Source organism: Pempheris klunzingeri, chromosome 17 (assembly GCF_042242105.1).
Source record: "Pempheris klunzingeri isolate RE-2024b chromosome 17, fPemKlu1.hap1, whole genome shotgun sequence".
Classification (NCBI taxonomy): domain Eukaryota; kingdom Metazoa; phylum Chordata; class Actinopteri; order Acropomatiformes; family Pempheridae; genus Pempheris; species Pempheris klunzingeri.
Window position 1 is genome coordinate 21,793,268 of NC_092028.1, and position 16,773 is coordinate 21,810,040.

General features: G+C 49.4%; 1 protein-coding gene across 2 annotated transcripts in view; it reads right to left on the reverse strand.

Annotated features, from left to right (window-relative positions):
• The window catches only part of cacnb1 (calcium channel, voltage-dependent, beta 1 subunit), a 27,350-nt gene extending 12,511 nt beyond the window's left edge, over positions 1-14,839 (reverse strand). For both annotated transcript variants that reach the window (XM_070847292.1, XM_070847291.1), the window contains exons 1-4: positions 14,727-14,839; positions 8,885-8,971; positions 514-633; positions 310-432 (exon numbers count right to left, since the gene is read on the reverse strand). In XM_070847292.1, coding sequence (XP_070703393.1) covers positions 310-432; positions 514-633; positions 8,885-8,971; positions 14,727-14,816 — 420 coding nt within the window. In that variant the 5' untranslated portion in view covers positions 14,817-14,839. The remainder of the gene's footprint in view (positions 1-309; positions 433-513; positions 634-8,884; positions 8,972-14,726) is intronic.
• Positions 14,840-16,773: the final 1,934 nt, after the last annotated feature.

Consider the following 16,773-nt stretch of genomic DNA (forward strand, 5'->3'; position numbering starts at 1 on the left):
CCAAGTACAATAAACCACTTCACGCCTGATGGCTCGACGTTAAAAAACACACCGACCAGCTGATCGGCTGGATCAGGTGTGTCGGACTTTCAGGTCCGGGTTTGTGAAACAGTTACAGACTCAGAGGGACGGAGCGCTGCTTTTAATGCATTATTGCAACCCTCAATGATCCCTCACTGGCCTCCCACCCAGCATCAGTGGCAGTGGTTCTTTTCTCTCTGAACCCTGCAGGAGTCAGTTTCTCTCATCTGTCCTTTAAACTACACACACTTCTCTGCTCAAAAACAATGAGCTGAAATGGTTTCAAACCTCTTTAATGTGCAGGAAGTCTTTGGCTTCGAAGGATATGGCCATGCCCTGCACAGGAACGTCATCACTGGGGCCCGGGTTGTAACCGACATTAGTCCGCACAGCAAACGCCACCGGTTTGGTCTGGAGCAGCGAGGGGAGAGACAGACATCAGGACACAGACGGCACATTAGAGGTGCACTAATACCGCGGCGGACGACTGACCTTTGCTTTCTCAAGCGTGGCGAGGGCCTGTCTGTCCGCCTCCTTCCTCAGAGCCTCGGGGTCCTCTTCCAGGGACACGTCCGAGTCCGACGGCCGGCTGGTGTACGAGTCTGCAGAGCCCTGAAACACACGAGAGATTCCATGAAGGTGAGGAGGGACACGAGTGCAGCACGGAGCAGAGTGTCTGACGCATGTTGGACTGTCAGCCGTCTGAACTGACGACCTGTTTGTTCATCTCCAGGTGTTCCAGATGTTCTCCTCTTCCTCGCTGTCCTGCTTTCAGATTCACTTGAAGGAGCAGGCGTGTGGCCGTGCCTCTGTGATGTGTTTGCAGTCAAAATGCCCAGACTGTGCTGAGAAGTGTAACCTACATAGACACAAAGGGGGCCTTGGCCTTCATATTGCATGAAAGCTGACTCTGTGTAATTTGAGGTGCAGAGGATGCATAACAACGGCCGGCGTTTCCACTGCGGCTGCAGAGAGGCCGAGGTGTTGAATGTTTGAGCACAGGTAGGACACGTTGGCTGTGTGGGTGTGTCGAGCAGAGACCGAAAAAGAGAAAACCGGCCCGAGGACTGTTGATGGTTTCAGGAGGGAGATACATTTCTCATGAAGTGGCTGCAGTTTCCAGCACATCCACCACTCATGCACGGTAACTTGACTCCCTCCCGCTGACCCTCATCCAGACACTCATACCACAATAAAAACCCGAGCCTCCGGTGAGCCCGCGGCGCCGGCCCACTGTACTGTGGAGCAGAGCGGTGCAGAGAGGGAGGGAGCCTGAACTTCTGAAATGTTCAAGTGTTCAACTTATATAACAATCCCACTTGTTCTCTTCTTGCTGTTTTTATTTTTTCCCTGAGCTGACAGGCTGCCTGGCGCTTTGTGGGAGGTGCTGACAAGAATGCGGACAGCTGAATGTGGCAGGCAGGAGAAGTGAGTCACTAGGTGTGGGCTTTTAAAATAGAGGTGAGAATGCGCAAAGATGACATACACCATATGTAAGGATGATGAAAAACTCCCTGCACATGTGTAGTGAGACAACACGGCGACTACAAATATCTCAGAGTAGTGACATTTTCCTGGAGAAGAAACGTGACGAGCAGAAGCGTAAACAGGCCGAAGAACCAAGCCGAGCTTCTGATGCCAACAGCTGATATTTGATGCTCCACCAGCGGTCGGTGCTCATTAAAGGGACCAAAGGGGAGGGGTGAACTTCTGCATGTTAAAAAAAAAAAGTTTAAAGACTTTTGGGGTCTCAAATGATGCGACTCGAGTGAAAAGAACTGTGGGGGTGTGGAGTTATCACAGCAGCTCCAGGCTACATTAGCCACTACTAGCATAGCACGCGAACCTCTGACCAAACTGTTGCATTGTGGGTAATGTAGGCACCAGGATTTGACAAAAAAAGACTCATGTGTGGGATAAAAAGATGATCTGGATCGATTGGTTTTAAGCCCTGCTGTGAACTCGGGGTTTCTTGCTGTTGTCTGAGTTGTTTTGTGTTTGTTTCGTGTCGTAACGCTTCTTGTTTTACAGATGAAAAAGATCTCGTGGCCTCCTGGTGAAGTCATGCCCCAGCTGTCTCGTTTTATTCCCATCTGCCGCTGTCGACAAATGTAAAAGTAAGACACCAAGAGCATTTCAAAGGGAAGTGTTTTTTTGTTTTTGACCTGAAGGTCTAATACATGCAGAGAGAGAAACGGGTCACATGTGAAGCGTGTGTGAGGCGTGTTGGCGTGTTTGCACGTGCATCTATCTGTGATTAACGATCCTCCTCCGTCTCTTTATGATTTAAAATGAAACAAACACAAATGTTGACTCTAGCTCGGCCACCTGTCGCAGCGAGGAGCTCTGTGACTTGGCAACAGCAGACCAAACGTGGACACTCCCTGTTGCCGGGGCGACGGGGCGCCCTCGGGCATCCACAAGCCATCCCCACTTCCTGTTTCATTTACTCTGCGCCTGCATCCCACTCGAGCAGGAGGAACGATCCTGTGAGTGGCGTGCAGCATCTAATGAGGAGAATAACAGCCGCCCCCACTTCTGCTAAACCTGGTGCGTCCCAACACGGAGCACCGAGTGAGCGGAGGTTAACGAGCCCTGATGGGGAACCTGCGGGAGTGTTTTAGTGGAACATGACGTCTGAAACAACTCTGCTACCAGAGGGCGGTGATGCAGCAAAATGTAGAGCGAGAAAGAGTGGGAGGGACAGCTGTGTGTGTGTGTGTGTGTGTGTGTGTGAGAGAGAGAGTCACTCATCCAGTTGAATCACGTCACACAACCAGCAGTGTGTCGGGGAACGATGACACCGAGACAGATTCATGAGCGCTGACACCAAAGTCAGAACTTCATAGAACAGAAAGTTGTCCAGTAACGTCTCTGCCTTCTCCCTCTCACCCCGAGAGCCTCTCCTCCACCTTTTCCCCTCTCCTTCCTCCTCCTCCTCCTCCTCCTCCTCCTCCTCCTCTCATGTCAGTGGGTTGTGTCTCCAATTTAGCTGCTTGCTTCACTTCACATTCAGCTCCAGATGAAAATAGCTGCAGGCCACCTGATGGCGGAGCAGCTCTCCTATTGGCAGCGTCAGTCTAGAGACCCCGACAGTGTCATAGTAACCGTCCCTGCAGCTCATTACAGAGCAGTGGGAGCTGCATCAGGGGGGAGGAGGTGGAGACCAGGTGAAGGAATCAATAGTAAATAAAATACCACGAGAGGAAACTGAATTAAAGCTTTTCAACAGGTGGTCAGTGAGGCGGACATCAAACTAAACTCTACGGCCTGTGGGGGGGGGGCCCAGGCCGTAGTTGGTAGAGTCCAAACTGTCCTGCAGTGTCACACGGCAGGAAGCGTAAAACACAAGAGAGGTGCACAAGGCTCAGTAATTATCCTGAGAATGAACCGACTCTTAGCGGTGATACAGAATAAATGGAGGGGGAAATAGAGCAACACGGCAGAGAGGGGGGGCGGGCCATCATGCTTTGAATGATGAGGGATGAAAAGAGTCACCCTACAGCAGGGAAATGAGCAAACAGGGTTTCTTCTGACGCAGAGGCTCCTTTTGTAAAACACTGAGCAGCTGTGAAGCACATAAAGCTCCATGACAATGATTGTGAGCAGACTGAACCTCCAGGGAATGAAAACTGAACACGTTTCATCAGGAAATGATCCCCTCTGTGTCTCCCTGTTCTCACCACTGATAACAGGCTGCAGGTCAGAGATGTTCATCTGCAGCGGCGTGGCAGCAGCAGGTCCAGTCAAAGACGGGACCGCTATCTGAGAGCCGACACACTCCGATGGTATCGGACGACGGACCAGATAAAAATATCCTCACGCTTATCAGCTCAGATGGCGTCACATAAGAAAATGAAAGAGAAGCGAGAATATTAAATATCCTTTTCCTGTTTGAGTCTCCTCACACATCTCATCTCATCTCATCTCATCTCTCTGCATCCAGTGGAGCTTCAGCGCTGGTGTGTGTGTTCACATCCAGGGTGAGATCAGCTCAGCGGGGACAGGTAGGGGGGTGACTGTCTGTCTGCCTGTCTGTCTGTCTGTCTGTCTGTCTGTCTGTCTGAAGCTGGTGGCTGCAAATGGCCACATTCCTTTTTTTTTTTCTATCACTGCAGCGTCATGGCAACCAGCTGGACGGAGCGGAGACGACTAGAAAGATGAGTCATGAGGCTGAACTCAGAAATCAGAAATCCCCATTTTCACCAACAGGCAGCAGAGGAACTCCAGCAACAAGATGTTCCTGTCGTCAAACCCCCCCAATAAGTGTATTTATGATTCTTTCTTCATCGTATTCTCTTTTGTCATTCAGGGAAACACAGCAGCTTCCTCACCGAGGCCACTAGAATATCACCTTTTGCCATTTAGATCCACTGACATCTGAAAGAGCAGGACTCCCTGCCAACCTCTGACACCCGATACTGGATTCTACAGACTTGTTTAGTCCAGTAACGCCAGCCGTGGTCAGAACTGCTCCAGAAGACGTGAAATCAGAGATAAAGTCGGGCTGAGATGATTAAAAAAAGGTTAATCTATAATCTAGAATCATTCTGTAATTAATCTCAGTAGTTTTTAAGGTTAGTTGTCCACTCTTTTGTGGTTCCAGCGTCTTAAACTAAACAGGAGACCTGCAGACGCCACTTTGGATTCTGGGAAAATCTCTTTTTATTGACTGAACGATTAATGGAGGATATAACCGGCCTGATATGAAGTAATGAAATCAGTAATCGAGGCAGCAAACTGGGTTCAGTTGTCATTGATTACATCAGACAAAATGAACTCTGTTTGTGTACTTTGGGAATCGCTCACTGATCAGTCCATCGATCCACAGAGGATTCACTGATTCCAGCTTCTCAAGTGTGAGGATTAGTTTTATGTCACTAAAAACAGTTTTCAGCTGTTAGTGTAGAGCACACTGAATACTTTCTATTCTTTTCTCACATGTTACAGAAGAAGCTTCAGCTGGAAAACAAGCGACAGATTCAACTAATCAGTTAAAACTACTGCAGCCACCCTCACATCTCCACTGACAGTAAAATGAAAGTAATTATAGAAATAGTGAAACGGCCTCATGCAACAACAAGGACAGTTCAGATGTGGCCCAGGCCGGTCCTGAACGGGGGGGTGCTGGTGGTGAAAGAAGCCCCCTGAAATGGCCACAGTGGCCAGGCAGGGAGAGCACATAGCAGCAGGGGCGAGCGGAGGGCCTGGAAGTCTAATTAAAAACACAGCGCCTCTCCAGCAGCTGTGGCCCGGCCCAAAATGGACTGACACCGAGGAGAGGGGGAGCGCAGAGAGCTGCAGACCAGCGCTGCCGGGACTCTGCTTCGCTTTCCCGTCATATCTGAGAGCAAACGTGTCCAGACTCGATCCACGTCCACACAGAATCTCACACACAAGCTGCCTCCACTCCAGTCAGCCGGCAGGTTGATCTTCTTACCATAAGGGGCCTCTGAATCCGCTCGGTCCGCTCCATGCCTCGTTTGCCACGCTCGCCACACCACGGCAAACCAAGGGGGCACCGCCGCAGTCCTCAGAGTTATGTCTATGTATATGTGTGTGTGAGAGTGTGTGTGAGTGTGTGTGAGAGAGAGAGAGAGGTCGTGGTAACTAGTGTGAGTGTCTGACTGTTGGTGTGACAAGTGCAGAAGTGAACATGAGTGTGTGTGTGTGTGTGTGTGTGTGTGTGTGTGTGTGTGTGTGATAAGAGCGAACGCCAGAAAAGAGTGAAGAGTATGTGTGAAACCAGAAGAGCGCTCTCTTAACCTCCAACCCCTTCTCACCCACCCACCCACCCACAACCCCGAGGAACGTGAACCCTGTGTAGAGGAAGGGAGCTGGGGCTGGCCGGGGGGTCGGGTTGCAGGACTTGTGCTACATTTGCAAACTGGGGAAATATATTTAGCCCTGGCCGGGCAGAAACAGGGACACGAACACACTGAGACCCAGAAGGAGGTTTGGTATGCAGCCGTCAGCCATTCAATGCCCCCGCTGACGTGGGAGAGGGCTGGGGCAGTGCCCTGGGAAACCCCCCCCCCCCGTCTCTCTTTCTCTTTGCTTCATTCCTCTCGGCCTCTGTCCTGATCTCATTCTTCCCGACCCCCCCTCTCCGTCTCTCTGTCTCTTTGTCTCCCGGAAAAGGGTATCAGACGAGGGATTAATACGGATATGAGGGATGGTGAAAAATTAGGGGGGGGGGGTGTCAGTGAACTGAGGACATGAAGCTCAGTGATCTTTGAAGCAACAGGCGCTTGACTGTTACAGCGTTTGGAGAATCTGCTGAACAGTCGCTGCTTTAAGGCCGTGGGTCGACCCCCACAGTGGGGCAGATAGGTGTGGTTGGACGGGCGCTGGGGGGCCCAGAGTGTCCACTAGAGGGCGACCTCTGACACAGTGAGAGGGGCTCGTCCCCTCCCGTGGTGGTAGCCGGTGACAACGCCTGTCAGCTGACCCACCGGCTGGGAGTCATGTGTCAGAAGGCCTGCTGGTCTCCCTCCAGCACCGAAACCCTTCAAAACCAAGAAGAGCAGCGCAGAGAAACCTGGACTGCAGCTGGTGACGGAAGTCAGTCTGTGTCGGTTTAACTCGGCTGCTTAAAGCATTTGGTGAGAGTTAAACAGGCTCAGGAGAAGGAGGGTGAAGAACATGGATGCTCTTTGTGAGCGCTGCCAGTGGAGGCAGGCTGGGGACCCTGAGCTGGGGAGCAGGAGCCGACACCCTCCCTGTAAGTGCATTTTAAAACAGGACGTCACAGAGAAAAGGAAGCTGGTCAACACCAACTTATCATTAATCTTTAGTTCACGTTTTCAGTTCTAGTCTCAATGAGTCTCAGTCCTCAGGTCCTGCTGTGGTCTGAAGACACAGTTCATCTGATCTGATTTTAGAGCTGCGTCTTCTAGTTCAGAGATCAATTAATTCCTCCTTCCTCCACAGATTCCAGGAACAACAGCAGACATCTTAGCAGCAGCAGACGGTCTCTGTGTGTCCTCGCACACCTGAAGACGGAGCGTGTTTTTGTTGCACTCGACACACAAAACCAGCAGCACCAACATGTAGGCTCACCCCCCCCCCCCTCCACACACACACACACACACACACACACACACACACACACACCCTCTCCTCCGTCTCTCCATCCCACTGTGCATGCACACGGAGGGAGATTCAGTGGCCTGGTTGCCATGGAAACCAGGCTGAGTGTACCAGCCAGCTTTACCGTTGGCTGATTGTGGCTCTCGTGTATTTGTGTGTGTGTGTGTGTGTGTGTGTGTGTGTGTGTGTGTGTGTGTGTGTGTGGTGAGCGAGTGTGCACTTGCGTAGGTGTGTGTGAGACTGTGGAGCCTATACAGGGCTCTGCTTTGAGTTGTTCATGGGGAGGCTAAAAAAAGGCGCCTGCATGCTTCTGTTTCTGCCATTAAAGACAGTTTTCTCAGTCCTAACACGGCTTCAGAAGACGTGTAGAAACACTCAGAGATGCTTCATATATTCAACAGCTTTTGGATGATGTGCAGCACGTTAACCGTTCTGATGAGTGAAGCCGTGCGATAGCATGAGACGGGGGAGGATATTTATCTCATTCAGCGATACATCATCCTCACTTCAGGCACTGAGCTCCTCCTGCGGTGTGAGACGTTATGAATGCCGCCTAACCTGCAGGCCCGGGTGCACGTGGGCCTTCGGCGGGCAGAGTCTCCGAGTTAATGAAGGACGAGGCGGAGGGAAGGGTGGTGTGTGTAGGCGAGGATTCGGCTAACCTTTAGAAACCACAGGAGAGTTCAGCTCCCTGTGTTCGCAGCCAGCCACGGGATTCTTTTTGTTTTTTTCCTCCAGCATCACCAGCGGGTAAATGTCATTCAGCGCAGGGCAAATCATTTCCTCTCACAAATGAAGAGGTCAGACAGAAAACGGGGGTTCATTTAGCTGCCGCACGGCGTCGCTTTGAGAAATGTCATGTCCAGACAGGACTGCTGCGCAGGTCGCCGGCGTGTGATGCCTTACCCCTGCCTCCTAACCCCCCCAGGAGAGGACATGTTCACATCTGAACACAGGCGCTTCTCCGCCCGGCCAATCAATGCATCTGCATCTCTGGGCGGGGGCGGAGCCTGAGGTCGGAGGGGAGCAGCGTGGGGGTGAGTCTAACACCTGGGGACCGATAATCACAGCAGGAGTCTCTGCTGATGTCACACAGTCGCTTAAAGACGAGAGAACAGAGCGCCAACACAAGATGTGCTGCACGGAAGGAAAACCAGGGTGAAAACTGACAAGGTGACAACAGTTTGAGGCAAATAAAAGCTCTTCAGCTCAACAGTGAGGTCAAGTTTCTGTTTTAAAGGTTTCCCTTCAGAATTATAAACCTGGTCTGATATTTGTTACATCTCAGTTATCTTTCTGTCTGCAGGAACAAACTCAGCTGAACTGATTCTGCACAAACCACAAAATGATTAGAATCCAATCAAGGTGATTTTATTCTTTCAGATCGATCGATGGATGTGATGTATCGAGCAAAGTATGTACATATAAACTATTATATTTATATATTCATTATAGAATTAGTGCTTTTCTTTGTCATATATAATAGTAAACTGTTGGTTTATGATTATTTTCATGTTTAATTTGATTCATTGTTTGATCCAAGAAATTAAAAATCCTCAGATTTACACATTTTGTCCATGTAACAGTTTATTCATGATAACTGAGCAGCTCCTGTGGGGTGCAGACGCTGACACGAAGCTGCTGAACCCACAGAATTAAAAGTCTGACTTCATTAAACTTTCATGAGATTAAAGTAAACTGAAGAAAGCGGTCAGTGTGAGTGTGGCGCCTGGATTAGCGCTCTGCAGGAGGGATTAAGGTGAGATGTTACCTGTCGGACAAAGCTGTTGGAGGTGGTGTCAGAGGAGGTGCTTCCATCGGAGCGCTTAAATCGGCTCTTCCTCTTGGCGTACTTTCCCTGAAAACAGAGAGGTCGGGGGGCAGAGGAGGGGTGGTGGGGGTGGTGGTGGTGGTGGTGGTGGTGGTGGTGGTGGTGGGGGGGGGGGTGGGGGGGGGGGGGGGGGGGGGATAACAGGAAAAAACAAGTTTAATTAGTTTGCTCCATAATAATCTGTCTTTAGCTGATGTTTCTGTGGAGCAGGACAGCTGTTAGCATTTGGCACAACATCTGTAGAAGCTCCCGTCAGGTGGACGAGGAGAAGCATCAGCTGGAGCGGCGGCCAGCCGAGGAAGTCCACGAACAGCCTCCATCACTCCTCCATCACTCCTCCACCACTCCTCCACCACTCCTCCACCACTCCTCCACCACTCCTCCTCCACTCCTCCACCACTCCTCCTCCACTCCTCCATCACTCCTCCATCACTCCTCCACCACTCCTCCATCACTCCTCCATCACTCTTCCACCACTCCTCCTCCACCACTCCTCCACCACTCCTCCATCACTCTTCCACCACTCCTCCTCCATCACTCCTCCACCACTCCTCCATCACTCCTCCACTCCTCCACCACTCCTCCATCACTCCTCCACCACTCCTCCATCACTCCTCCACCACTCCTACATCACTCCTCCACCACTCCTCCACCACTCCTCCATCACTCCTCCACCACTCCTACATCACTCCTCCACTCCTCCACCACTCCTCCATCACTCTTCCACCACTCCTCCATCACTCTTCCACCACCACTCCTCCACCACTCCTCCATCACTCCTCCATCACTCCTCCACCACTCCTCCATCACTCGTGTTCTGGTGCAAACTGGGAGCCTGTAATCTGATTGGCAGACCCCTGGCAAACGGCCTATCCGGGTTGGGCAGAGGCCACACATCACATTACGGGCCCACCCTGCCCTCGTCGCCATGGTTACAGGATGCAGACTAATCACATTTGCTGGCAATCAGGAGGCTGAGGATGTGTGTGTGTGTGTGTGTGTGTGTGTGTGTGTGTGTGTGAGAGTGTGTGTCAGTCGTCCAATGTGGAAAAAAAAAAAAAAAAGAGCTGCTTCTTCAGAAACAACCAGAGAAGATTCACATGCTGAATGTGGGCGAGTTCCCCATCTAACAAGAACACACACACACACACACACACACACACACACACACACACACACACACACACACACACACACACACACACACACACACACACAGATACCTCCTCTACACCCCCTGAGTCACACCTGTGTGCCCAGGTGTGACTCAGGGGGTGTAGCTCAGTGGTGGAGCATTTGGTCTCTGGTTCGATGCCCCCTGAAGCCTCTTTTATCCTGTCACATCTTGTTTCAGTGGGAAAAGATGGAAGGATCATCGTGTTTAAGATATTAACGTAAAATCTAGTAAAAGAAGAAGAGCACGGATACAGAGCTCACAGAGATATGAAGCAGAAGAAGCTGGAACCAGAGAATATTCTTGATAAACAACTTAAGCATTCAGCAGTTAAATGTTTTGCTCAGTTATGGTTTCAGGACAGTGATGAAACCAGAAACTATTAAACAGTCTCTTCATCTCCACCAAACCTCTGCTGTGAGGCGCTCAGGTGGTGAGTTCAGGTGCTGGCTGGAAACTCCAGTATCAGAGATCTGTCGCGCGGGTTAAACCGATCGATAACTGATCGGTGGCTTCGACTTGTGTTGGATCTGAGATTTCACAACACAAACTGCTGGTAAAAAGGAACACGGGTGTCGAAAAGTGTCTCTGAAACAGATTATGAACAACAGTCAGGTTTCAAAATCCGTCAGTGAAAGTCAGAAGTCAGAAAAGATGTTTTCTAGATGATTCTAGACATTAAACACTGACGACTTTACAGAGAAACAAGTTCATTAGAGCTACAACATGAACTGATTAGAGGTTAACAGTTGACCGATTCGGTGGTTTGACATTTCCTCCTCTGTGACGGTAAACTGAATCTGAACCTTTGAGTTGTGGACAAAATGAGACGTTTGAGGACGTCCCTTTAGGCTTCAGGAGGCACTGATGGACACTTTTCAGCATCTGAGGGCCCAAACAACCGATCGATTAACGAAGAGAACAACCGATCGATTAGTTGATGACGAGAACGATGGTTAGTTGTAGCTCTGGGGTGAATACAAACAAAGTGCTGCTGTTGTGTTCACGCTCGTCCCTCATTCTGCCTGTAAACACCTAAAACACTGAACAACCAGACAACACGACCTGCTACACCACGAATGTTAAAACCCACTGTGTTCAAACGTCCTGTAACACAAACACAACACGTTCCCGCCCCCCCCCCCCCCCCCCCCCCAGGCTCGGCGTGCTGCCGACAGTCACCGCGCTGCAGACGTTAAACTTGGGGTGATGATACATGAGAGGAGATGTGGATGGCAACTGCTTGGAGCTTAGATGAGACGAATACAATGAAAGATAGAGCATGATATCACTGCGGGAGAATGTTCCCACCTACACGGACTGGAGAAGCATTTAGAAATGCTGTGTGTGCTGCTGATGATAGTGGAGCTAATTGATGTCTCATTCTGATGCCGTTCAGATATTCACACTTTCTGTGACCATTTCTGAGGTTTATCGTAGCATTTTCTACCCCATTAATCAGTCTAGATAATGATGTCTGACCAGGGGATTGTGCTTCTACACCTCATATTGAAGGATACTTCCTGGATTTTTTTTTAATTTGAGTCTTATTTTTACATATTTTGGTGTCTACATGACAATGGCTGCAACGTGATCCTTTGGGACAACTGCACCTGATCACAGTAGATCCACTAAAAGAGCTTGTTTGATCCACTGACAGGCTCAGAGTGTTATTCTAAGTGTGTGACAGCATCATGGAAAGGATCCCTACAGAGAGAGACCTGGAAGATCCTTTTGGTTTAACCACAAACAGCCGTTATATTGCTCTCTGCACACACACCAGACTACATTCACTAAAACAGGGATTTTAGAGAACAGAACACAGGAGCTGCTGGTCTACCACTGCCTTGATCAAATAGTTTGTTTGTGTTTTTGTGGGACATGTGTGTTTTAAAGAGTTAGATTGGTGTTTTAACACATTAGTTTGGATCCATAGTCACAGCAACTAGACCAGCAGCTCCTGTGTTCTTGTGAGGTAAAATCCCTGTTTTTGTGAATGTAGTCTGGTGTGTGTGTGCAGAGAGGAATTGTTGGAGAATACATCCTCTTAACTCAGACAGCTGGAGCCTCACATGAGCTGCAGGTGAACTTTTCACTATTCTTGCACAAAACTTTAGATGTTGTCCCGTGTTTCTTGTATTGAAAAAGCTTTGGCGAGGGATCTTTTCATGGCCAGCATGAACAGGAGCGATGAGAGCAGTCAGGTGGAAACGTGATCTTTGTCACCATCTTCGTTAAGACCTCAGGGTGCAACGTGGCCAAACGACCTGAGGTGAACTCGGCCCGGTCACACAGACATCGTCCACTGCGTCACAGCTGAACCAGGAAGTGGCTCCGGCTGCTGACAACGGACCCTTTAAATGAATCATTTTCTGCTTCACCTTCGTGTTAAGTAAGTAAGCGGCTACATTCACTGATTTCACACAGGAGCTGCTGCCTCTTTGGTGTTTTCAAGGTTTAGTCCAGATCCAACAACACATTTGTGTAACACACAACAATACAAACAGACTAACTGGTGGAGGCACCGGTAGACCAGCCACAGACTGGATAGAAAGATGGTTTCTGTCATTTCTGGTAGGGGCTATTATGCAGATGTTTGTTCGAGTGCTCATTTGGTTTTGATTTAATTTGAAGCTTTAAAAAGGAGTGTGCACAGCAGTGACTGCAGCCGCGGCCCCCGACCGCTCCAAATGACGTCAGCAACACAAGATGGCAGCAGCCATATCCGCCCAGATATTCTCATTTCATTCATGTACCGTGGGAGGAAGTGGAGACGCTTCGTCCACCTTTATCAACAATCAGTGACCAGCAGCTCCTGTGTCCTGAGAGCTTAAATCCCTGTTTTAGTGAATGTAGTCTGGTGTGTGTGCTGTTTGTGGTTAAACCAAAAGGATCTTCCAGGTCTCTCTCTGTAGGGATCCTTTCCATGATGCTGTCACACACTTAGAATAACACTCTGAGCCTGTCAGTGGATCAAACAAGCTCTTTTAGTGGACCTACTGTGATCAGGTGCAGTTATCCCAATGGATCATGTTGCAGCCCGTTTGGTGACTGCTGGCTGAGGTGATCTACTGGACCAGTTCCAACACTTTTACTACCTACCAGTCACTCAGACATCAGGGTGTGGACAGAGAGGATCATGGGTAGAAACAGGGGAGTTATCTGGGTGTGTGTGTGTGTGTGTGTGTGTGTGTTTGAAGGGGTCTCTACGATTGGAGCCATGATGGGGCGAGTTCCTGTCAGCAGGGAAATGCCAGAGGAAGTAGGGAGGGGAGGCTTCCTGTTGGTAAACATCCTCCCAGATTAAGTGTATAATTACATGGTGTGTGTGTGTGTGTGTGTGTGTGTGTGTGTGTGTGTGTGTCACTCTGACCGCTGACGTGCAGCCTGACGGCGGTCAGCACACCTGATGTTTAATCTGAGGCGCCGGATCAGGACCGGCTGTTGTCCCACAGCTCGTCTCTTCTTCTTCTGTGGTGCGGCGCTCAGGCCTCCTTCAGGATATTAAGAAAGGCGGCTCGCTGCCGGTTTCTCCACAGCAGAGATATAAATACACACACCACAGTGACCTGCTGCAGGCCTGCATGAACTTTATATCTAATTGATCACACACACACACACACACACACACACACACACACACACACACACACCATCCCCCGCTGCCTGGCACGAGGAGGGGGGGTCCATCTGTTCCTCGCCACCACCGATAAAGATCTGACTTCTAAAAACAGACAGGATGAGGTGAGATGGTGGGAGCAGGATGGAGATGGTGGATGGAGGAGGAGGGAGGAGGAAGAGGAGCTGAGGGGGGGGTGAAGGAGCTGATGGGGGGGGGGCAGAGGACGGAGCAGGACTTGGGGAGGTTTTTGAAGCGTTGGTTTTCTGTAAAGAGGTGTTTTTTTTTTTTTTTTTCTCTTCTTTCTCTTCTCCAGAGAGACAATGACTGAGCTCAGCGTGGGTGTGTTTGTTCTAGATATCCTCATCGGAGGGTTTTCATCCATTTTAACTGTTCTGACTCAACATGCCCACATCATCATCATCATCATCATCACCACCACCATCATCACCACCATCATGTCAGCAGCCTGTTTCCAGCACAGTCAGATCATCATTTATCTGCTGCTAACATCAGACAGCAGCCTCCTCACACACTTGGCCTGTCTCCCTGATTCCGAACCCAACTTGAACGCATCACGTCCATTAATTACTGATTAATTGATCAAAGGCTTGTGGTTTTTTTTTTGGTTTTTTTTCCCCAATAAACGGACAGCGTGAAAACAAGCGTTACATCACATCCTCACACACACACACACACACACACACACACACACACACATGTGGATAGGGGGGGTCATTAAAACCAATATCAGCGGGCGGAGGGAGAAAATAGAGCCCAAACACCTCCCGGCAGAGATCCGGAGCCTCGGACCCTCCTGCTTCCTCCTCGCGGCTCCAGCTCGAGGTTCTGATCACATGAATCGACTCTCCAGCCGAACAACCTGTTAATCCTCACAAGTGGAGCCGCTTCCTGCTAATAAAAAGCCCCCCCACAATAAACCGCGGCTGGTCCTCCTGTGCCCCCCCCACCTCCCCTCCCGGTCTTACCTGTGTGTGAGGATGGTGGTCGAACATGTCCATCTGGATCTCCTGGGTTGAGGTCGAAGGCGTCCTGGACATACTACTTTTCTGTACCATTGATTTAACTTTTTCAGATCTATCTTCAGTGGCGTGTTTTCGGGGGGGGGGACACTCTCATCTTCCTCTTTTTGTCTCCGGGGGGGGGACGAGGGCGGGGGGGTGAAGCCGCTGATGGATCCGAGCTGGCTGCTGATATGATGGCAACAGCTGCCTCCCTTCAGCCTATAGCGGCACAAAGTGGCGCACCAGGCGCGCTCGCTGCGTCAAGTCCGCGAGCTGAGCCCACACCACGTCCGGTCACTGCTTTCAAAATAAAAGCCCCATATTCTGCTCCTTTTAAAGTTCATACTTGGATCTAAAACACGTTGTTTTTCTCCGTCAGACGTGGCTGCTGCAGCTGTTTCAGCCGGAAACAATCTGCTGCTTCGCTTTTGCCTTCGATCTTCATGTTTCAGGAGCTGCTGTTAGTGAGGGGTAACGACGGCGGGCAGCGAGGTGGACTCGTGGATGTATAAACAGACCTGGACTCAGACCTGGAGGCTCCAGTCATTCTCATGAAAGCACATAAAGCCAAAAACAAGTTCCACTTCCTGGGTGTAAAAGCGCCTGGAGGCCTGGGGCCTCAGGTCTGCCCTGCTGGTTAGCCCTCCGCTAACTTGAACTGAGATAAAATCATCTAGTCCTGAGGCTCTTGAAGACTTTCCAAATGTTATCAGACCAAATGGATCAAATTCTGACGGTGAAACGAATCATTTCACAATAAAATGTCTCCTCTGATCTACAGGTGTCTCTTTCACAACAAGAGTCTGTGGGGAAAAAAGTGTTCCTGGTCATGTGACGGTTGGAGGAGGTCACATGGTCAACAGATCCCCTTATGACATCATAAAAGGTGCCAAATCTAAACAGCGTGTTTTCTGCACGTTGATCGATGCAGTGAATGAACACAACAAATATTTTGTGTTAAATTATATTATATTATATTATATTATGCATGTATGCATGTGTGTATAATTACATATAAATATTATGAGTCTTCATGGTGTCAAACAGTAACATAAAAGGTTACAGCTCGTTTAAAGTCCCATACTTTTATTCTGAAGGCAGCTGCCTCCTACTTCCTGTTTGGTGGTGTCCTCCTTCACTGAGCGCTCCACAGACTCCAGCTGGGAGCCGAGATCCACGCCCCGCTCACCCGCTCACCCCACCCCCACCTTCACTTACCGACCTGTGAGGGAGTAGCAGGGCCGGAGGAGGCCCCAGCCCCCCGGGCCCCCCAGACCCCCCCAGACCCCCCAGACCCCCCCAGACCCCCCAGACCCCCAGAGCTCCAGGGAGCCACTTCTCCACCTGAAGCTTCACTCATTCAGAGACAAACCTGATCACCATCATCTGACTGAACAGCTTTTATTTATTCTTTTATTTCTTTATTCATTCTTTTATTTCTTTATTTATTGTTTTATTTCTTTATTTATTCTTTTATTTCTTCTTTTATTTCTTTATTCATTCTTTTTTTCTTCTTTTATTTCTTTATTCATTCTTTTATTTCTTTATTTATTCTTTTATTTCTTTATTTATTCTCATATTTATTCTTTTATTTCTTTATTTATTCTTATATTAATTCTTTTATTTCTCTATTTATTCTTTTATTTCTTTATTTATTCTTATTCTTCCTCGAGTCCACACACACAAAAAACATGAAAACAAGACATGTGACACAAAGAATCATGTTACATGTTAAAAACAAGTGTCAGTTAGACTGTGAGGTCTTTCCCTCAGTCTGCCTGCACCCCTCTGATCCTGATCCTGATCCTGATCCTGATCCTGATCCTGAACCAGCTGCTGCTCAGCTCAGCACCTTTGACCTTCATCCCGACTGAAAGATGCTGTTTCAGTGCAGCACAGTTCAGAGACGAGGCCTCTCTCGTCCTGCAGCCTGAAAACCTTCTCAGCCCTGAACATGTGGGTCTGAGGGCAGGAGGACGAACCGTGCGGCAGCCGTGTGGATTCAGCGTTA